The sequence below is a fragment of the Pleurodeles waltl genome, chromosome 9 (assembly GCF_031143425.1).
Source record: "Pleurodeles waltl isolate 20211129_DDA chromosome 9, aPleWal1.hap1.20221129, whole genome shotgun sequence".
Taxonomy (NCBI): domain Eukaryota; kingdom Metazoa; phylum Chordata; class Amphibia; order Caudata; family Salamandridae; genus Pleurodeles; species Pleurodeles waltl.
Genome location: NC_090448.1, coordinates 749,648,979 through 749,673,372, shown reverse-complemented (window position 1 = coordinate 749,673,372; position 24,394 = coordinate 749,648,979). Strand labels below are relative to the sequence as shown.

The 24,394-nt window shown below is 44.1% G+C and overlaps 1 protein-coding gene across 1 annotated transcript in view; it reads right to left on the bottom strand.

Moving 5' to 3' along the window:
* Positions 1-3,257: 3,257 nt before the first annotated feature.
* Positions 3,258-24,394, bottom strand: part of ZNRD2 (zinc ribbon domain containing 2) — a 65,143-nt gene continuing 44,006 nt past the window's right edge. The window contains exons 3-4 of the mRNA XM_069207885.1: positions 9,695-9,779; positions 3,258-3,944 (exon numbers count right to left, since the gene is read on the bottom strand). Coding sequence (XP_069063986.1) covers positions 3,523-3,944; positions 9,695-9,779 — 507 coding nt within the window. The 3' untranslated portion in view covers positions 3,258-3,522. The remainder of the gene's footprint in view (positions 3,945-9,694; positions 9,780-24,394) is intronic.

Here is a 24,394-nt window from a genome sequence, read left to right as displayed (position 1 = left end):
ATGTGTGCTATCAGTCTCAGGCACGGTGCCCACCAGGTTAACATTTTGTTGGTCAGGGTTTGACCGATATACTTTCCAGGCCCCTATCCTCAGAGGCGATGACATTTCTAGGTCAGTCTTGGGATGAAGTCACTTCCAGGGTTCCAGCGAGGTGGGACTTTTAAGATAGGGTCAACTGTTGATGTCTTTTGGAGCAGGATATCTGGAGTGTGCCACCTGTCACAATTTGTGAACCACGCCCCTTTTTGTGCTTCATGGTGCTGCTGTACTGTACTACTAAGGTCAAATAAAGGAGAAAAATAGAAATATGTAATCCGAATGGTGGGCTAGGGCCTAGGAATGGTCTCGTGACACTGGTGTGACCTAGTAACCGAAGCGATAACAACAAAAGTCACTGACCCCACCAAGTGTAAAAGTGCCTATCCACCTGTCCTGGCATGAGCGAATCTGAACACGTATACTTCGAACAACAAGGGACCCCTTCCGGCTTGAAACTTTTACACTGGCCAAATATCATACTGGATAATCTCTCCAACGACACTGTATGCCATCATGTTGATGCCAGTGTGAAAGGAAAAGAGTGAGCGTCTTCTTTCAAAACGAGGTCCAAGTCCTCTTAGCAGCCCCAAGACAATTGCACACGAGAGTACAATCCGCGTTACACTGATGCTTTATAGAAAGGGGATGAAGACTCAGAAGGAAAAAAACACATCAGGAGGAGGCAGGTCTAGTTTGCGCTCTCGCGCCCCTTAACGCCCAAAGCAGAAATAAGCTCTAATTGCTTAAAGAATTTGTTTCGCCTTCAGGCAGCAAGTTACTCGTTTACAGTTCCCCGAAAGTTTATGCCAATTATTTTCTGAGGCAGTTCGATACTACGGCTGACTGTGCAACAAGTCCTCCAATTCGTAAGGAAGCTCATAAAAAGCATATTTTCTGCCTGCTGTCTTAGCCACACGAACTGACAAAGCATGTTTGATTTCACTACAGATACCAGCTGAAATCGAAGTATTCTCATAGCAGTCATTATTTTGAGAAAGCACTCTTTTTGAAAGAAGGGTAAACAGTTTACCACTCCTTCAAATATCTAAAGTGTAAAGCACTTGCTAATAAGAGGTTGACATAAAAAATGATTTTGCAGCAATGCTTTGTGCTAGAAAAGACTGACACTCAAAGTGCCACAGTTTGAGCACCTGGTCTTAAAATCAAAGTAGAATGCGCAGAGTGGACGAGGCGGGCATTTTCTTGAAAAGCATGTCTACCTGCTCTGCTAAAAGCAACGTTGGATACGCTTTACTCAAACTACTGTAATGTGGGAGGTAAAAAGGGCAGTATTGTTAAAATGGTGTGCGAGTGCTTCCATACAATACAAAAATCAATAATTAGTGGGGAGAAATCGCTGTTCATTCGCTCATGTACAGCGGCTACCCAAAGAACATGCCTCCATTTAGAATGCTGCAAGTCAAGTCACCCAGTAAAGGACCCGCAGTTACTAAACTGTGCCAGTTCACTGTATAGATACCTAGAACGGCAGCTCAGGTCACTGTGTTGCCCACTCAGAATCGCAGCAGAGCTCTGGACTTACACGCCACAGTATTCCGATGCCGCAGTTCAGACAGCAACTCGATTTCACCTCTTACCACGTAATATACAGTTGGTATCCTGTGCTCTTCAACAAACACAACACCCAAGATACGTGCCTGAATACTCCCTGCCAACACAAGCACCCTTAGACAGCGAACTGTGTGAAGTCAATGTACACCTCCTTTGTCATGGAAAGATGTTACCACATTATTCTTTACAGCATAAATCCCGATCATATGTCAAGGTCCATTGTTTCGGCAGGGGACGGTCAGGTGCCAACACGAATGTCTCCCAAACCACTTGAGAAGGAGGTACACAAACCAACAGCAACGGTCATGTCAGTGGAAGCAGCACAGGCCAATAATGGATTGACGGTAACTAGAGAACCGCATGGGACAACATTAAAGGTTGGCTGTTGACAGGTCAAAAAGGACAGTACTTTAGGAGGTCATAGGGAGTCGCACGCCCACACCCTCTGCTGCTGAAATAAGCAGACACCTTGTAGAAATGTAGGTGCGCAGGGGGATTCCACTGCACTGCTGTTCATGCCATATTTGGAGGAGCAGGCTGTCAGTGGCATCGCGTGAGAGGCGGTGAACGAGCTGGACACTCAGAGCTTCTTTCGGTGCTGTGCATGGAATGGCGTCCGCTACGACAGGGGCTATTCACGGCCACTCAGATCCCGACTCCTCAGACATTTTCTAGGCAGAAAAATAAGTGTATGCACATGCCGTTTATTCGGGCGAATTTCCATAACATGTTTCGAACTATGGACCTCAGAATATAAAATATGAAAAATCCTCCACAGCACTAATTAACTTATTCAAACATACAATAAGAATTTCAACCAAATAATGAAAGACATTAATCAGAGGTGTTACATTTGACTAGCATTCTGGCTAATTTTCTATCTGAACAGCTTTGGGCATGGGAACCATCCTCATTTAGAGAGACTTTGTGTAAACCATGGAGGAATTTGTCTGTTATTGTAGTCAAAAAGAGGCCAAAGAAAAAAAAATACCATAACAAATTTTTGGATCTGCAAAACACTATAAAACAACAAAGAATGTGTAAGTGGAGGCTTATTTTAGGACACACCTATTAACTCACTGGCATGTGCGCATTATTTACTCGCACTCTCCTAAGTGGGCAAAGGCAAAGGCAACCACAGCTGACTGAGATAATGGGGTCAGCTACATCAAAGTTATTTAAAAGCAGGTTTCTAAAACTATATCTGCTTTAGTCATTACATTTACGAAATATTCCATGCACCCACATCTTTTAGTTTTTTTGCCTTGCCCTATTGTATCTCGTTCAGTGAACTTGACAATAGGCAAGTTCACTGAAGGTATTTCACACTTTGTAAGTTCGATAGCACTGTTTATTGTCTGCTGAGAAGAGATATAACCAAAATGTACTTCCGTCAGTCCCACCTCGGTTGAGGTTGGCAGGAATCCCCTTATACTACCCAGTGGAATGATAGCTTGTTGTTGGTGGCAGCTGATTGTAGTTTATGCTGTGCGGGCATTTTCACTGATAAATAGAGCCCCAGTCTTACAATGAATGTGTGCGTTTTCAAAGAAGTGCGCCCAGAAGACCAAGTGATACGAAACCCCAAGGACTGATCTATTACAGACAAAGAGGACTCTTTATATAAGGTATGAAGACGTCAGATGTACATGTCAAGAAGCTGTTTTATTTGCTCACCAAACGGTAGTCACACCTTTGTTTGCTTTTTTCCGATAATTTTAAAGTATAGTCACGATGGAGAACAGATGGATGCAAGTGGCCAACCTTTATCGTCAAAGGGACATTTCCCTTCCAACCAATTGTCCCTTTTCCTTGAATGCTCTCAAATGCACATTTGTGTGCAGGTGATCAACAGGGCAGCGTTGTAAGTTCTAGGCTGGCACCCAGCCTACGTGCGGTCCTGACACATGCTCACTGCTGAAGATCCTTGATGCTTTTCAGTGACTCTGCACAAGCACGGAGCAGCTCACACAACTGCATACTGAACTCTACAGACCCAGTCTGCCGCAGCTCCTGTGCAGCCCAGCCAATCTTCTGCAGGACTGCATCCTCTGCAGACGCCAGCACCACCTCAGAAGGCCTCTTTGGTGGAGATGGGACCTGGGGGACAACAGGAGTGGATACCGCTGGTAGACTGACAGCAGGCCTGGGCAGAGCAGCCGCGGCTCTGAGTCCAGAGGCGGCTCCCTCGCAGTGCTCTGGCCGCGGTACAGGTGGCAACTGGACTGGCAGCGAGGGTTCAAGTGCTGGGTCCACTTCGGGCACATTCTCAGATGCGCTGGAAGCCAACTGACGTTCACGCACTTGGGAAAGGGCAGCTTGTGCATTCAAAGCTGTTCGAGAAAGGAAAACATGAGAGGAAGTTAATATGAGAAAACGACAACTACATCATGCAACCTACTATATTTCACAGCATCACACAACCAGACTCCAAGAGACCCCCGACAAACCCACAATCATCTCATGTGGGCAGGGGGAGGGGGTCTTTAAAGCCAACTAGAAAGTATAACTGGCAACACCAGAAAAGATAACTGACCTAAGAATGTTAAATCCAGAGCATTTCATCTGTGTGGGTCAGAGATTTAATTATTTTAGCATTCCTCCTGACCATAACTTAAACTAGCATAGCCTTTTCACTAACCGGGTGATTCGGTGCTGAAGAGCTGTGGAGTCGGTTTTCACCTTGGAGGACTAGATCAAGCTGGAACCCTTGTTACTTTGGCTTAGAATTTAGGAAACTATGGGAACACATCATTCAAAAGATGTGCTGGAAGACTTCCTCTCCCAGGACAATGCTTTGGCGATCCCTTGGGTTAAATATATATTTTTAAAGGCTTTACAGATTTAGGTTTTCTAAAGCTTTTCTCGAAACCGGAGATCATAAGGGAAAACGCTGCGTCTCAGGTGAAAGAGGCTTTCAAGAAAAGACAGGGGCATCTTCATCAGTAAAGTTTTGATAAACTCTGCTGTAGCACTAATTACAATCTAATCCAATATCGCGGGGCCGCGAGTGATTTGTTATCGACTTTTCACACTAATTATAGGTTTTATCTTACAAGGTTTTGTTTAATTATACTGCACATGTTGTTGGCTTTTCCCAAGGATAGTGACGGGAGTACCTCTTTGCCAAGTTGTGCCTGTGACAATGCTTCCAAACAAAGCAATTTGCACTTTATTTTATTTTGTCACCTATACTCTCAACACCAGAAAGCGCTTTTTGATCCCAATCTTAGGTCTATCTAAGTTACGATGTCATAGAAAGGTGCTTATCTTTTGGAAAAACTGTGTAAAACAGACCTTTGTGGTGCAGTGGCAAACTGTTCAATGTGCATTGAGAATAAAAAAAATAGGTATTGCACATTGTATTGCACTTTGCTCTTCGCATCTTGATTGTTTTTATGTATGTGGCTGCTGATCGTTTTTAAGACCATTTTTTTTAAAAGTTTGATATTTGTTTGTTGTTCTGTAATTGTGAACTGTTTTATTGTGCTTTTAAGGCTATCAATAAGCCTAATAAAGATTATGAGACTAACTGACTGACCGTTTAATCTTGACCTTCATTGCAGAGGACTGACCACAACATACCCCAGGAGCAGACAGGCCATGACAAATTCCATTCCATTACTCAGTGAACATGATTCCATGCTGACATTACTACCAGACTTGGCATTCTACAGGGAGATCACGCTAAGAACTTGATAGACCATTTTGATTCTCAATCACTTTATGATGGAGACTTCTAGTGACAATGCTCGGTGCCCATTTGTGCAGGAGGAAGGACACTGATTTTCAGAGTTTAGGGGTGGGGAGATATGTAGGATGCAATCTTGCAGGATTTGGCTAAAGTTGTTCCCATTGCTAGCATCGTGCTTCACCAGGCAATGCAGTGCTTCGACCTGGAGTACACAGCCCATGAGTGATCCTTACCTCCAAAACAAAGACCATTCATCAAAAAACGTGTGCCATGCTCAGTGTCTCTCACCACAACTGCTTCCTTGCTATACAGAGACAAACACCTTTAGTAATCTTGCCAGCTACAAAGATGGAACTTGTGCTATGTTAAGACAGAGGAACTCCAGAGAATTAACCTTCACGTAGTTCAGTCTCACTATCCTTTGTGGGCCTCTGACAGGCACGTAACTTAAACAGATCACCCAACAATACCAATCCTTGAGTGGTTACAACTGCAGCGCAGAATCTGCGGCTGCCTGCCTTACATCCACCCCCTTTGTATGCACTAACCTAACTAGTACTAATTACTTCACAGAATACATTCAAACATTTTCACATTGAGCACACCCACACATCCCATGCTGACACTCAGTCAATCATGCATCCATCTATCAGTTTAATCACTTAGCAGATCCCTACATGTGCACACTGCTTGAAGCACCTCCTAACTTGCTTCCCACCCAATAAAAGATCAATGTGTACTATGAGGTTTGATCTCGCCATCACACAACCCAACATGTTAGAATTCAGACCACATTCCTACAACGAGACGATGAAAAAGTAAGACTGCTGCCCTACTCACTACTAAAAACCTAACTCTATCCTTGAAATGAAGTTTAAACGAGCATTTGTAAGGTCAATAGGTCTAGCCTTAGCAAGCCTGCAATGTTTTAGTTCATTTTTGGACACATTCATATAAAAGTGTAAACGTAATTTAACGTAATAAAAAAAAACAAAAAAACTGCAGACTAAAGGTGTACTGGCTGAAAACAAAAATCAACAATATGAAAGAAGAGATTGGACTACCAGACCTGGCATTGAAAATAATGATTTTTTCCTATGCATAGCAACCTCAAAAATCGATCACTCACAGTGAAGAGAGCTAATGTCTGAACTGAGCTGACCCACAGCCCCATGCAGTATGCTGTGGTGATGAGTGGAAGCAAAATGCGATGACACACAAACCAATGGATAATGAGGCTGACTGAAAGTCCCTCAAATTATAAGTGTATCTATGTATTTTAAGATTTTATTTTGGAAAACATGAGGCAAGCAAGACAGCTAAAGGTATTTCTAGGCTAGACCTCAAACGAGTCTTAAGACATCATAAACTAAAAAATAATCTTCTATATTGGCAATCACCTCCAAGCCCTAATCGGGGAAGCAGTGGAGACAAGACAGTTACCAACTGACCTCAGGAGGGCCTACTATTGCGGTCAACACTAAACAAGGAAAGGACCAGACAAGATTCTCTTCTTTCAACCCTATTATCCTGAGTAATCTGGAAGTCAAAATCATGGCTAAGATTTTGCCTATGAAGCTGGCAAGGTGATAGGGTATTTGATCCCTTAGGATCAAAACAACTTCATTCTTAACTGGGGAACCTGATAATGTATTAGGCAACATCAGATTGTTATGGCGGGGGCGACTGAGTTTAACAAGCTAGAAGCCTTGGTCTTAATAGATTTCGAGAAGGCAACTGATTCCGTTCATCTGCCTTTCGTGTTCAGATCCTACAAAGAATGCTTTTTGCGTCACATACACACATTATATAGGGCTTCTTGGGTGCAAGTGCTGTTGAAAGGAGTGCTATCTCAGCCATTTCGAAGAGAGAAAGGTACATGTCAGTGCCCCCTCCCCTTTTTAAATTAGTGATCGCACCACTGGAGGGGTTGACTGATCTTGATGCAGGTCTGTGTGCATTAAATGGAGGTCAGACACTAAGATTATGTCTCTTTATATGCACATGATCTCCTGGTTAACCTGCAAAAGCCTGAATGTTTTACGCTGCACCTCTTGAAAATGCTCCAGATATATGGTAATGCAGCCGGCTTTCACATTAATAATTTCAAGTCACAGTATGTTCCACTCATTGGACAACATCCATATTTTCTGGGACAGGCATGCTTGAGGGATCCAGTGAACCCATTGCCATATCTGGAGGTCTGTATGACCAAAGACCCACAGCTCTATTGAAACCTCAATATTGCTCCACACCTGGCACGTACTAGGTATAATTCCTCTACCTAGGATGAGTTGCCCCTCTCATGGGGTATGGAGCCCTCTTTTAGATGATAATATTGCCCAGTTTTTATATATTCTTCAGAATTTCCCATACATGCTACAGAACACCTTATTTACAGTCTTTAACACTATACTTAGCAAGTTCCTATGGGATGGCTCTCAACCCCAGATATCACTGGCCAAGTGCATCCAGGAGCCAGATGTTGTGGGCGTAGGGAACATGACCTCTACTGCTACTACTGGGCATCACAGTTGATGGTCATTAATGACTGCATATATGGTGACATTCAGGGCACGACATTCCAGATGCAGGGGGACCTGCTGCAGACTTAGAATTGAGAAGCAGTTATGTAATGGCTGGTCTGTCCCTAAGGGCACCCCAGATCCCACTAATTTGTTGGCAGAGCGCATTGAATCATATTAAATGGTTCAAAAGAACAAACCTGGGAAACTCCCTTGTGGAGGGGAAGTTGGATGCCTGAGATTTCGAAACTGAGGGGGATTGGTCCCCGAGACCTAACCGACATCTCTAAAGCAGGAGAGGTGCTTGAAAAGGATTCATATTAAACCGTTTAGCCAGCTGGAGCAGGAATACGTACTTCAGGGTTCCAAATTCCTTAGCTATTTGCAACATAGGCATGCACTCCACCACCTCCTGTCTGCAGTCCCTGAATTCAACTAGCTTGAGCCCAGACTGTGATGGAACTACTCACATTGAAAGGCATATTCCTCATATATAAATCACTAGTGCTCAACTTACTAGATCCACTTCTGCAGCTATGTTGACACACAGATGTTGGCCCCATTGATGAAGATGGCTGGGGGGGCGGATGTTTGGCCATAATACAATGCAAGGTGTTTCACAGGACTTACTTAGAGCCTTCCTAGCTTTGGCACACAGGGAGGAGAAGGGACTTCTCATTGCAGCCTTGCAATGAGGATTGTGCAGGTTTCTTTCCTATGATGTCGGCATGTCTGAAGATCACCCAATATTGGTCCAATATTTATGCTAGCCTGAGCGGAATAGTGGGTTACCCCGTATGCCCTGACCCAAAAACATGCTATTGAGGGTATAGATGGAGGGAGGATGGAGGTGGTATGGGGGAAGAGGGTGGACATGTCACTTGGTGGCCATGGGTCGCTTAGTGGCAAAAAGGGACACTGCTAGGTGATAGATTGCACCAGATCCACCCAATGTATTAGAGTGAACATGGGGAAAGGACTTTTATGCTTAAGCTGACTGCAATCATCAAGGATTGCTGGTTCCCACGTCAATACCAGTCAATATGGGATGTAGGGCTGTATCATGGAGGCTCAGGGGAAGGAACAAGGAGCTCATGTTGATAAGGTCTATGTTTAGTACAGTAGAATCCTGTGTACCTTGACTGCTGTACTGGTGCACTATTCGCTTGCTTTTGGGGGTTATAAATGTGTGAAAATTAATTTAAAAAAGAATTAGCAAAAAAAGACATCTCCTAAACTGCCCTCATTCTCGGAATCACAAATTATTCAGTTAAGAACGGGCATAACTGTTTCATGAGTCTAAATTATAAGTTACTCAAAGGTTGAATCTACATTTTATTACTTTCTCATCCTTAGCAATCCCGTAACTGTCTGATGTTCTGCGAGAAAATGTTTATATAATTCTGCTGGTGTCAAAACTTTGCGAGTCCATGAAATCGCTTACATTAGTCATACTCGAAAGCAGCAACCGAAAAGTGTGCAGCTTGCTTCCCAGGTGTGGAGGACCTGGGGATGGACTGAAATGAATAAAAGGAGCAAGAGAGCCCTATTGTCCTGCACTGAGGTATGCAGCTACCACAATGCCAAGTGAGCGACATATTATAGTAAGTCACCCGAAAACGTATTTGACACCACCAGCTATTTTGGCTTTTTTTTTAGGAACCAACAGCAAATTGCAATATGGGACTTTTTTTTTAATTCAACATAAGTACCACCTCTAAATAGCAAAATGCAAATTAGATTAGCTAAAAAGTCAAGACTAGCTGAAGATGTATCACGTGGCATAATGCCACCAAAGAAGGGTGGGTTTTCAGGGCAAGGGGGTGAAGCGGTACAAGACTCATGCCTTTTATGTCTGACGTACCTGGGTTATCTTTGTCCACGTCGGAGTCGAGCTCCTGGCACGCCACGCAATACAGCTTCCGCTGTTTATCCTGCAGCAAGATAGTCTGTCGAGAGTGAGGGCAAGGAGTAAAGCAAACACGAGGACACAGAATCACAAAGTACAGTGATCCACAAACTGTAAAAAAGTCTCTGCTTCCACTGCTAACCTTTCTCCCTCAATTTTAATGATCCTTTTTTAGCCACAGTGCTTTAACTGTATCAGCACATAGACATTCACACAAATTATCTGGCTCTTTCATTTAGCAAGTAGCAAGTAGCAATATCAAGCAAATGGTCTTCGAGGGACATATCATAAATTAACTAAAAAACCTGCAAAGACGACATAATACTGTAAACAGAAAATCTAACAAGCAGTAAGAGATCAGTGATGGGACACTGCAAGCAGTACATATGACTATAAGTGAATGTTAAATAGGCTAATACATCAAAACTGCTGGAAGGGCACTGTCACAGTCTATTAAAGACTGACACAAAATGAAACGGCAAGATTCAGTCCAGTCCTTCACTGCCTCTTCCAGAGAGAGGCAGGTATAACTCTGGGTAGACTTAACTGTCAAATGAGTCACTTGCATTTTATTCAGTGATAATCTAAATACGGCCTAACACATTTTTTCACTAATGTTTAAAGTAGTAGAATGTTACTTCTAAATTACGTTTGACTCCAAAAACCCAGCAATAATTAATACAAGTTGACATATTGCAAGAAATAGTCATTTAGTGTCTGGGTTTTACAAACTCCAAGATCATTTGAGGCAGACATTTTTGAAGCTATGAAACTAAGGCAGTCACGCTTTATGGGCTTCAGATTATTGACTGACGGGAAAAAGACTGGGTGGACGGAGGTTCTATTTCAGACATAAAATATCGATAATGTTCACACAAACAACATGTACGTTAATTCATAATGCACACTGGAGCCCTCATTAACTATTTAAAATAGGTCTATCTTGTGTAGACAAATCTATGTTTTGCAGATAAATGGTGGGAGTTGTGACAGGAATATCCCCCACATGGCTCAAAGGTGTGTGCACCGTATCCTACGTTCCCCCAAAGTATGTTTCCAAACATTTTTGAGTTTTTTTTTATTCAGCACACGAGAATCATGCAAGTATACTGAAGGCTTGCAACAGGTGACAGACTCAAAGCTGCGCTCGAAGGTCTGGAAGGGTACACCAAGTCCACCAGTCTATGTTAGGAGCAACATCTGCTCTCACTGGACTAGGAAATATGCACACTGGGGCAGCAGATTGTCATAGTGGGGACGAGGGGGACAGACCTTTTCCTGTTACTTGCATAGGTAGGAGTAGCCTTCTGGCCTCTACTGCTAAAGAAAGGGTATTGCCAATCCTTTTAACCAGAGTCCTTGCTTCCATCCATCTGAGAAATGAACAGCGCATGAATGCTTGCTCTGAAAATGTGTGGCAAAAGTGGATATGGTAGTTAAGGCCAGCCAGGCAGCCTACCTGCCTGCTTCTGAACTTTGGGAAGCCCCTTAAGACTGAAGCAACACAGAGGTGTGCAGCTTCCCTCTGGCTGCAGGGTTGTAAACTCTAGCAGCAGCAGCGCCGCCAAAATGATCAAAGAAGGTGGTCTACGACCTTCTTGGATCCTACCTGCATGATCTGTGTTGCAACTTGGGGATCATGGAGGACACGAACTGTGTGACATCCAGTAGCGGTTCGCGGAAGGGGTAGGGCGGTGGAATGGAGGGAATAAACATTCATTTAATTTTTTTTAAAACAACCAACCAACCAACCACTTACCTACCCTTGCCGCCGCACCGCTCCTCTGTCGCAGGCACAGACTCCCAGCCGCCAATCCGGACGCTGCTCAGAGTAGCGTCAGGATTGGCTGAGAGCACCCAGTCAGGATGCTCCCAGGCAGACTGGGAGCCTGTGGAGGCTCTTGCCAGCCCTGCAACTGTGTTGCCAGAGACAGCCGGCCAAACATACATGCGCAGTGAGCCCCCATGGGCACACCTCTTTACCAAAAAACGATAATAAACTCAGTTTATTATCGTTTCCTGGTAAAGGTTTAGCAGATGCCGCTGCTGGCAGAGGCAACAATGCTCCTCCACCGTAACGGAGGAGCCACCCCTGGTGACATCACTAGTACTCCAGTCAGGCTCCAGTTACAATATTGCCAAGCGACCACGCATCTCTGTGGCCTCCTATCATTTATTTTTCCTTTCATATCAAGAAGCAAACAGAAAAAATAAGAAACCAATCACTGTAAAGAAAAAAATCCTCAGAATAAAGATCAACAGTTTAATCATTACATGCAAGGGCTAAGAACAGAAAAAATAGGCATCAGAAACCTCTACAGAAAGTGAGGCAAGTACCTTGTGTGACAGGAACAGGGACTGAGTGGAGGTCAAAATGTTCAGGGCAGTTATGTCATTGGAATAAAAAAGCAAATGCTACTGAAGTCAGAAAGAGGGCTGAGGCATACATTTGCATCAATACCAAAGTTAATCCCTACATTCCAATAACAATCAGGAACCGACTCATAACAAAGAATGCAAGCGATCTCAATAGCTGAGCTTCCGCTCCTTCAGTGTTACCCAACAAAACAGGAGAGCTACTGCTGGTGCAAAGCTAATCACACAGTCACTCAAAATAAAGCAATACTGCCTCAGTCTGACTGATAACAAAAACCCAACAAGAGCTCAACTAACTTTCCTCATAAATAATCCCTGGATAGATATTACTTCAACCACATTATACTGTAGATAAACAAGTAAAGTATAAATCTGAAATCGTGTCAACATTCAGTCAGAAAACTCCCCAAACAACACAGCATGCACATATGTTAAGATCTGCCAAGGAAAACTACTTCACACCTACTCTACACATATTTTATATACATTTAAGTTTTCAATCTCCATTACTTCCTCTTGGGCCTTATATCCAGTCTTGTTCTTCTTACTCATGCCTACCGCCGCTCACCTACCTAAATCACACTCCACTAACTACACCTTCACCATCACAATTTTCTTTTTTCTCCCACAGACTCCCACTACCTCCCCCTCCCATCTCTGATATACTGCACATACCTCGTCCTCCTAAACTCCCCCTCACTCTCATCACGTTTTGTCTTAAACTGTACATTTCCCAATCACACCCATCCACGATTGGTCAATGTTTGCATCCCTCACAAGCATCTCCCCCACCCTGGCCCACAATCATTCTTCTCCTGTATCTACCTTTTCTTATTCCACCAAAAGCAAGCCTCATATGAATTCTTATCGCACCATTACTTGTGCATCTTTCTTTTTAACTCTTCCAGGCCCTGTATCCTTGAGCACATCCATTGCCTGGCAGCCCCATATGTCTTGTACTTAAGCCCCCAACTTTACCCACTGTACCCACCAAGCAAACTCTCAAATCTAGTAATAGCATCTCCTGAACATTATCAATGGATAGGAACTCAAACATTTGTGAACTGATTCCAGCCATGACCTCCTATTCATCACAGAAATGTGGCTAAGAAAAGATGCAGCAATCATACTATATGAAACAACCCCCTCAATGCTATAAAATAATTCTAGAAAAACACTCTTCTAAGAAGACTGGAGGAGATCTAGCCTGTATCTATAAAACCTTGTTCCCAACCAAATCTATCCAAGACTATACAGCTCCATAAGAATAACTCTCTACTCATCCAAAGCTCTCCATTTTGTCCTAAACTACAAACAGCCACTACACAAACTAGCATTCGTTAAGTCCTACCAGGACACCAGTGCAGAGAGCACCTTAAATTTCAACATCTTCATACCTTGAGTCCTGGCTTGACCAACAGGAGCTTCATTAATCTTAGTATTTCTAACGTATAATTCATTTACTTCTATTAACTGGTCTCTGGGTCTACTGATACAATCAGTTCATGCAATATTTGCCCATCCTTTTAGGGGCAGTGAAAAAAATTCCTCAACTTAAATTGACTATCATGTCATCCAATTCAATATCTCAATCTCATACTCACCAAAAACTAATAGCCCCTTAAGCCACATACAGTGTGAGCCCTTACACCCCTTTTTCCAACTCTCACCTATCTACATCCTTACTCACCAACTCGATAATAGTTCAAATGTTCCACCTTGGCTTTTCTTGAGAACCATTTCTGGTTTAATACCACTACTTGCCAACTATGAATCTATAATTTTTATAGCTACCATCAAAATAGCAAAAAGATTCCCTTACTTTACGTGGAACTCAAGTCACTAACCAATTAAAGGAACTACACACAATTATTACTTTATTCTAGAACCCTGAATGTAGTTTCTCAAAAAATACCCCGCCCTCCTAGAACTGTGTAACTCTCTGGCAGACGTCATGCAAAAGACCAAGCCTAGGAAAAATACCTGGAGCTGAAAAGTAAAAATACTTTCTCATAGCCAATCTGCTCCCACACACAAACAAATTAAGAATCACTAGCAACCCACGTACAGCTCATACATTCAAGGGCATCCTCCTTCAAAGCTTTTTAGTAACCCAAGTCACACCCATCATTAACTATTACTTGGTGCCATGAACATCCCCAGTCGCACTTGAAATATCCTATATAAAACCTTTCCTAAAGAAACATCGTCTACATCTTATATAGCCTTTCACCTAATGGCCAATAACAATAGTCCACTCATAGGCAAACTTACAGAAATATCCGCCATTTCTCAATTTTGACTTCTGAGGGGCATTTCCTGTCTTATCAGGGCACTAAGGAATAGTCTGTATGTCTACTATCACCGTTATTCATCCATGAAGGAAAGAACACATCTGTCACATCAGTCAGCTGGTGTAGTCCACATGCATGCTGAGTCACCACCTGGGTATGTAATGAAGAAATGCAGGGGTGGAGTGGGCGGCAAGATGGCCGTACGCCACTACTAGTGGGCAGCTTCATCTCCGATTAACTTATCCTTCTGCAAACCGCCGCACCACTGCTGCAAAACATCCACACAGTAGCAGAACTATTACCGAGGGACAGTGGGGAGTCTCTTTGCTCGGACTAGGGCTGGTGGTGAGCACCGCTACAGAGTGAGACACGGCTTCTGAATGCGGCCTAGCAGCACCCTAAGCTTCTATGAAGGCAGCGAGTTAAAGTGGGGGTGCGGCCGCCAAAGAGCGTGACCGCCGCCACAAACCTGCGGCAGACCGAGCCGTGGAGCAGGGTCGCGCCTAGCCCTCCCGCCGAAGCCCTAGAACTGTGAAGAGGTGACTCCCTGAGAGGGAGAGGACAACAACAGGGTGGTGGCGGCCGGGAAGTGAGAGACCCTGTGGCTGGGCAGGGCTTAGACGGGTGGTAACAGCTCGGGTGAGCCGGCAGCCCTGGCTAGAGGGCCCTGGGAGATGTGTGCCTTGCGGGCCTGGAGGACTGGGCCAAGAGGGAACTGCGATGCCAGGGCCGGTGGGGCGGTGCTGTTCGAGGCCTGCACAGACACACGACTCTGCATCTACGGGTGGTTGGTGGGGATGGGGGGAGGGGACTCTTGGGAGCTTAGATGGAGGAGTGGCGGTGCTAGGGCTGGACTTCACCCTCTCTCCTCCGAGGGTGAACCTGGGCTGTGGGGCCTGAGGATACGCTGGACACTAAAGATTGGTGAAACTCCCCAGTGGGCGCTATAGCTGCGGGGCGAAAGGAGTATGGCTGCCCGGTGCGGAGGTGCAAAGGTGGGCCCTTGCAGAGGGTGTGGAGTCTTTGAGAGAGTTGGGGACCCACTGGGGAGACAGGAAGAGGACCTGCGAGCCTCTGGACGAGGTGCCTGGACCCAGAGGATCTGGCAAGTTATGTGACTGCCCTAGGGAGGCGGTGGAGGAATGGCGTCAAACCACCCGGCTTGGGAGACATGTGCAAACGATACGAATGCACCCCCCCCCCCCCAACAAACCAAGTATGGGTAGGGGGAGGGAGATGAGGGGCGCCCAACAGGCCAAAATGGATCAGTACCCAGCGCAAGGGGCAGGATTAGGGCCTCTTCCGGAAAAAGTGAGGAGACGTGCATGAGCTGCAAGGCCCCACAGGTGCGCAGATCCTGGCAGTGTCAAGAGGCTTCCAGGGAAGGTGACTGGCGATCAATGACCTAAAGGGACAATACTGCGAGTTATGTGGCACCACCTCACTGGTAAATGTATGCCTTGTTATGTTGTTTGAACAGTGTGGAGAGAGAGATGAAACTCCTGCCCCCCACGCATCTAGTGGCTAGGGTTGTTGCAGTGTATGTGGTGGAGGTGGGTGGAGCTCCGTACTGGGTGGGGGTGTGGTGCGATGCAAAAGCTGTCATTTGGAGAGTGAGTGTGGTAAAGGGCAGTTCGACGTAGAGTGCCGAGGCATAGGGGTTGTGGTAGCTGCATGACATGAGTGGGTAGACACAAGTTTAGTTCTAGAATTTTACCGGGGGGGAGGGGGGAGATGGGTAGGGGGAAGCTACTTTGTTTTTATGCAGCATATTCTTGGGCGAAACCTGCGACGAGTGTGCATGATGGGTGAGCAGCCCACCTGGCCCCGTGGGGTGTGGAGGGTAGGGGAGTTCGGCCTGGACCTGTGCTGGGTACGGGAATACGTATGACAGATATGGCAGAATGTATCTGAATTGCTATGTGGAATGTGCGAAGCCTGAATACCTACATCAATTGCTATAGAGTGAACGCCTATTTGCGCACAATGAAGGTACATTTTACAATGCTACAGGAAAACCTCCTTGAGATGGAGGCGCAAAAACTCCAGAAAAAGTGGAGGGGCAGCTTTTTCCCTTTCACTTATTCTAGCTATGCTAGGGAAGTTTCTGTGTGGGTCCAGGGCTACAAGGCAGACATCGAAGGACGCTCTGTGTTGATACACTAGATGGGGTGGACTTGTGTTCACTTAATATGTATGCACCCAATGTTGACAATCAACACTTTTTTGGTATGCTGGAAGGAGACCTAAACTCGTATGCAGTGGTACCACTGATATGGGTGGAGGACTTCAATTGTGTGCTGGAGGGGCTATTGGACAGGCACCTCTCTCAAAGCAGGGAACCAAACCAAATATGGTAGCTGAACTCAATGTGACTATGGAGCATTTGAATTGTAGGGATATCTGAAAGGAGCTCCAGCCAGGTGTCCAGGAATTTCTGCATTTCACTCCGGCACATGGCACCCACAGTAGGCTCGGCGGGTTTCTGATAACGGACTGCGCACCTTTGTTACAGAAGGCACAATATCAGATTCAATTTCTTTTGGATCTGGTGCCTCTGATAACAGTGTATGTGGAGGTGCCATTGTGGTGACTGCAGCCTGAGGCACTGCAATACCCTCTGTTTCGGAAGTGACGTGGGAGATGCTGTCAGATTACTTTTCGACAAACTGGGGCTTGACGTCGCTGAACGGTACACAGTGGAGCACCCTGAAGGCAGTGATATGAGGGGGAATGCATGTCAAGAATGGGGGGTATTAGAAGATGATAGGAGCGGGAACAGGTGCTGACTTGCAGCGGCAGGCTGGCACTACACAATGGAGGGTGGGGGAACTCCTGTAAGCCCAGCATGAGGTTGGGGACCTATGGTGTTATACGAGGTTTGAGTACCGGCAGAGACTGCACAGAGAGGGGGCTATGTTGGGCGAATGGTGGAATGGTAACTTAAGAGAGAAAGCTCCCCTCCCCGATAATCCTGCCTTTGATATGTCCAGACAGTATCCTGGTGAGGGGTCATGCTTGGATAAATGCCCGGCTGCAGGAACATATGGCGGATGTGTACCAGGCACCAGTCGCGTGGTCCTTGATGATGTTTCAGGCCTTACTGAATCAGATTGAGATTCAAAGGCTGCTAGCTGCACTGAGCAAGGAACTCAAGTGGAAGACACGTGTTAAAGAGGTATTAGCATCTATACACGATATGGCCAGAGGTAAGTGCCCGGGCACAGAGGGTCTCACAAGACCTACTCTAGCCTGCTGGCCCCCGGGTTGTTAGCGCATTGCAGAGCGCAAGGGGGAGGGGTGAACTGTGCCATACATGAGGGACGCCCTGATGGTTATTATCCCAAAGCCTAACAGTGACCCAGGGTCCTACAGACCGCTGTCCATGCTGGGAGTGGGCACACAAATACTCTCTAAACTATTGGTTGCACAGCTTTGGCAGGTTTTGCTTCAGCTGGTGGACGAGGATCAACGTGGGTTCATGTCAGGATGTGAAACCCACATGATTCGGCAGTGCCGCACATGTGCTGTACTCGATTCAGGGGATGGAAATGGAGGCTGCCCTTGTGGCACTGGACATCGAAAAAGCTTTTGATACCCTGGGCTGGGTGATCTCTGGCAGGGACTGCGACAGATGGGACTGGGATTGGACTTCCTGTCCTGGGTCTGTTTGTTGCATGCTGAGCCCACAGTGAGAGTAGGAACGGGGAACGTGGTGCCCGGGCCGAGCTGCGTAGCAAGAGGGACGAGGCAGGGCTGCTCTCTATCGCCACTGCTTTTCGTGCTGGCGGTTGCTGCTCTTTCGAAGGATGCAATCAGCAATGGACATGTCCCGCTGGACGGGGGTGAGGGGGTCGGCTGTCACCGAACGGGGACCTCTACCTGCGCAAGATATTGACGGACTTCCCAGCAGAACCGGAGGAGTTGTTAACGCTCACCATGACTTTAGACTCGGGACCCAGTAGGAGACTTGTATCCCACTTGTGTACAACACTGGGGGGGGGAGGGGTGGAGTCTGGCTGCCGTCTGAAATGGCCGCCTCAATGTAGAGCTCTGAGACTCGAGGGGATAAGGATTGCCCAAACAGCTGTCAAAAAGCCTCCTTGGAGTCAGAATGAAAGGAAATATACATGTGATAACAGCAACATAACTGAAGTTATTTTCCAAGTAAGAGATGCCAGTTAAAAGGAGTTCTTAATTGAAGCCCTGAAGCCTGGCTACAAATCACCTGAACACAGGCCCCTCAGCTGAGCAAAGAACAACACTTTCTGTCAGGACACAGAGTCAGCTGCTGAAGAGATAAGGGGCTTTCTTCCTGTTTAAACTGGGAGGCTGCACCAGGGGAATTAAATTACTGTTGACCTTTGGTTGAACTCTCCAAACAGCACAGGGAAGCCTCTGACAAGTCTCAACTCTGAGGTATTTTCTCTTCACTTAACTGTTCAGACTCCATTACCTGAATGTGTGAGCACAGGATTTTCTTGTCAGCCCAGTGTGTGGAGCAAATGCAGTTTGGAAAGTGAGTGTTGTACATCATTTCTGCAGCTGAGAGAGCCTGTGAACGTTACTCATTCTGTCAGGAAATACAGCCAGTTTCTTAACAGATAAGTGGAATTCCCTTTCTTGAAAGGCTGCTGTAGGGGAAACACATGGACTTTCACTTCTGAGGTATTTCTCTTCATTTGACAGTTTGGAGTCTGCTACGCAATTAAGTAAATGCTGGAATTCCTATCAGCAGAGGGTGTAAAGCGAATTTGGATAGGCAGGCAAAACATGTGAGCTATTTCTGATGCACCGATTCTCAGGGACACCTGTCTGAAAGCATTCAGTAATAATTTTTTTAAATTATAGAAGTCTGTGGCAAAGACTAATTCTGTCAGGAAACACAGCCAGCTGCTGGTGAGATAAGTGAAAAGGCTACTGTAAGAGAAGCCTCTGACAATTCTCAACTCCGAGGTATTTCTCTTCACTTAACTGTTCAAGATCCATTACGTGATTATGTAAGCACAGGAATTTCTTGTCTACAGGTGTGTGGCGTAAATACAGTTTGGCAAGTGAGTGTTGTACACCGTTCCTACAGCTGAGAGAGTTTGTGAAAATTACTCATTCTATCAGGAAACACAGACAGTTTCTGAAGAGATATGTGAAATTCCTTTCCTTGAATGTCGAAAGGCTCCTGTATGAGAAGCATATAAACTTTCACTTCTGAGATATTTCTCTAAATTTGACAATTCAGACTCTACTACGAAATTAAATGAACGCCGGAATTCCTATCAGCAGAGGGGGTAAAGTGAATTTGGGTAGGCAGGCGAAAACTGTACAACATTTCTGATGCACTGTTTCTCAGTGACACCCGCTTGAAAACATATAGCCATAATTTTAAAATCCCAGATGTCTTGTCACCATTTACAGTGTTAATATCTACCTACTTTGTGAGTCAATTGGATTTCATATTTGATTACTAAGCTGTACTTATTTATTGTCTTCTCTAACATTAAAATATAACAGTATGGCCAGTGGCAAATCTAATAGAAAGCCTTTGTTTACACAAATAGTAGGGAACACTGTACCTCCAGGCACGTCTACTATTGGCCCACAAGACATTGCTTCTATGGAACTTATTTTAAAAGAGATCTCTGCCGTGGGGCAAAGATTGGGATCTATGGATGTAAAAATGTCAGATCTCGCAACAGAAATGAAGACAATACGGATGGATCTAAACTCTTTTCATACCAAAGTGGAAATTTTAGATCAAAGAACCACTTTTTTGGAAGAGAAATTAGATAATGCAGAGTATTGGGGTCTGGGTATCTGGCACCTAAAACAAAAAGTTATAGATTTGGAAGACAGGGCCCGAAGAAATAACATTAGTTTCTATGGAATTCCAGAAAAAATGGAAGTCAATAATGATGTGAAGACCTTGCTACTAACGTTAATACCGCGGCTACTGAACATATCTTTTGAGCATGAGTTGCAGAGAGCTCACAGAATTAGATCAAGAACTTCAACTCTTGAATCTTGACCTAGATCGGTTATAGCATGCCTCTTACGTCATGAACAGGCCGGCAAAATACTAACAGCTGCTCGTAAACATGGTCCGTATGACTTGGAAGGCCATAAAGTATTTATTGCTGCAGACTTCTCCACTAAAACCAATGCCAAACGAAAAGCGTTCCTGCAACTTAGGCCAAGACTTCGCAAATGGGATATCAAATATGGTCTTTTAGAACCTGCCACAATGTGGATCACAATTGATGGGAACTCAAGGGATTACACAGAGCTTGAGGATCTGGTACGCTTCCTGGACAGTTTGGATGACCAACATATGGACTCAACACCACTGAACAAAACATCTATGAATAGTCAGCTTCAATTACAGAAAGATCCACAAAGCCATCGCACCGGTAGATTACACGTCCGTACCTTTAAGAAACAGTTTGACAGAGATAAAGCAGTCCACTGCGTAAAGTCACTCACACAGGAAAATCCCAGAGGCAAATCGAGATCACCTCTAAAGTCACCCACGTCTTTTAATAAAGTAACTGATGCTCAACCTTCCACTATCACTTCTTCCAGCTAGATGAGTATATTTATACATGCTGTGTATTAATATAATGTTATTACTGTTTTACTGCAGTTATTCATTCTGATGGATATGATTTATTTCCTATCCTCATATATTGCTGTTCAATAACCATGTACATTTCCTACTGTATTTGTATTTGCAGATTTTCTCTTGGATAGATTTTATAACTCAATAGAGTGGTTTTTCTTATAATCTATTTACCATGAGTGGTTTTCCTTTCCTCCCCTCCAGAGTCTGGGTTTCGAATTGAGGTTTAGACCCACTGACGAAAGATACATATTATTTGATCTGCAGCGTTCTTTTACATTCTAGCACTTAGAACGGTGTACTTACACCATTTAGAGTTTAGTGTTAACAATATTTTATGATTATAGTTCCACATATTGGTTTCGGGTATACTATACTCCAGATATATATATATTTTTTCTTTTCCCTCTAGTAAGTTCTCATTATCACATTACCATAAAATTTATCTAATTCCTTTTCCCTTTTTTAGCATTTTGACTCAGTTTCACACAGTACAAATATACTCTTACATTTTTAGTCAGCATCATGACAACAAGTCCTATGCAAATTGTCTCTCTCAATGTCAATGGCTTTACTAATTACATTAAAAGGAAGAAAATTCTTTCCTATTTAGCCTCCAAACATACTGACATGGCTCTCATCCAGGAGACTCATCTATCTGATATAGAATCAGAAAAATTAAAACGAGATTGGGTAGGCCAGATTCTTTACAGCTGCAAATCCCCGTCTCACATATCAGGAGATGCTACATCCCACACTACTACTAGAAAAAGTGGTGTAGCCATTCTAATACGGAAAACACTGCAATGTCAAGTACTTCAGTCATGGTCAGATGAGGATGGTAGATTTGTTTTAGCGAAGCTTAAAGTTGGTAACAATATATTAGGAGTGGGTTCCATGTATGCCCCTGTTGGGACTAAAGCCCCCTTTTTCCTTCATCTAAATAGAATTCAAACAGAAATGGGAATTTCCAGAATCGTTTTGGGAGGCGACTGGAATCTTGCGCCAGATGTGATCTTAGACAGAACAGGTCCCCTGGACACAACTCATGGTAGAGATAGAGCCATACTGGGAGAAATCAGAGAAGATCATGGTTTGATCAATATCTGGCGTTTACTACATCCATCAGATAAGGGGTTTACATATCACTCAACAGTACATGATTCCTATTCTAGAATAGATTACTTCCTTATTTCACATTCTATTACACCACAAGTACTAGATTGTGATATTTTAGAAATTGCAGTCAGATCACGCTCCTATCAGTCTCCAGCTTGATTGGGGTCTGAAACGCCCTTGTAGGAAACCATGGCGATTAAACATATTGCGCTACAAACTACCGGCAGAAAAGTCACAATTACAATCACATTTGACTACTTATATGAAAGATAACAAAGGATCAGTTTCTTCTCCACAAATCTTATGGGCAGCCGCAAAAGCCACTATTAGGGGGCAAATTATGAGGGATTCTGCCATAACAAATAAACGCAGAATAGAACAACAAGCCATTTTGGAAAATGATATCAAAACACTGACACATACTCATTTTAGTAATCCAACTGAAGCTTCCAGATGCAGATTGGAAAAAGCTAAGATGGAACTTAATACACTATATACTTCAAAAGCAGAATATATGCTATATAGACTTAAGGCTCGCAATTATGAACAAGGAGAAAAAGCAGGCCGTTTACTAGTGGCATGATTAAAACAGCGAGAAGCTATGACAGCTATTCCAGCTACATATAACCCTGAGGGTAAACTAATAACTGAGACTCAAGCAATAGCTAATACGTTTGCAGATTATTATACCAAGTTATATAGTTCAGAAGTTGATGAAGACCTCCTCAAAGAATAGGAATTCTTTGATAAAATAACACTCCCCTGTCTCAATGAACAAGACCGGCTCATACTGACTGGCAAAATAACAAAGGACCAAATTGCGCAAGCAATTTCCAGTCTCCCATACAATAAAGCACCGGGAGAAGATGGTTTTCCTGGGGAATTTTACCATTGGGTAAAACCAGAAGCAATAGATGCCCTTTATAAGGTTTATAAAGAAGCAGAGGAAACTGGTAGCCTCTCCTCACTCTCAAATAAAGCTATCATAACTGTCCTTCCCAAACCTGAGAAAGATCCATTATACTGCAGTAACTATCGTCCGATTTCTCTTCTGAATACAGATTCAAAGCTATTAGCCACCATTCTTGCCAAAAGACTCAAACAAGTTATCTCTAAACTCATACATAATTCTCAAGTTGGATTCATGCCAGGCAGAAACTCTCATAGCCATCTCCGCACTTTGGCTCACATACTTTGGTTTTCCAAGGATGCTGGAGAAGACAGAGTGGCATTATCCTTAGATGCCGAGAAGGCCTTTGACCGCACTGAATGGAGCTATATGTTCCGTACATTGCATAGGTTGGGATTAGGTGATGATTTTATCTCTAAGATTAAATGGTTATACAAGACACCATCTGCACAAGTGAATTGTGGGGGTTTCCTTTCGAAAACCTTTTTAGTGCAAAGAGGTACCCGCCAGGGTTGCCCTTTATCGCCCCTCTTATTTCTTCTTGCACTTGAACCACTGGCTGCAGCAATAAGACAGTGTTCACAAATAGCAGGCATTCCTACACCAGCAGGCATCTCAAAACTACTTCTATACGCGGATGACATATTTCTCACACTTACAGATCTACCTACTTCACTCTCAGCACTCATGTCTACTATTTCTCACTTCTCAAACATTTCTGGATACAAAGTCAATTGGAATAAGAGTGAAGCTCTTCCATTGTCCCGGGGCACAACAAAAGCAGCTATCTTAGGCTACAATTTTCAATGGAAAGCGAATCGCCTGAAGTATCTAGGTATTTATATCAACACTGGTTTAGAACGTATGATTCAAGATAACTTAGATCCACTCATTGCTAAAACTAAGTCAGAATATGAAAAATGGTCCCATCTTAACCTGTCCTTTTGGGGTAGAGTCCAGGCAGTGAAAATGATTATAGTGCCTCGTTTCACATATGTTTTAGGTATGTTACCTTTGACAGTTAAAATATCAATACTGCGAGACATTGACAAAGGTATTAAAACTTTTATTTGGGGATCTCTGAGACCTAGACTCAAAATCTCCAAACTGATTGCTCACAGGCGATCTGGTGGCCTTAGTTTACCATGCATTGAACATTACTATACAGCCCTACATTTATCTCAATTGGTTTATCTTTGGCCAATACAGGATGACCCCCCACTATGGGTTCTTATTGAAAAGCAATCTTTACAGGTATCTTCAGTTTGCAAATGTTTTATACTCATAAATCGCCTGCTTTACAAAGTTCTAACCCTATTATTCAGTCTATGCTTAAGATTTGG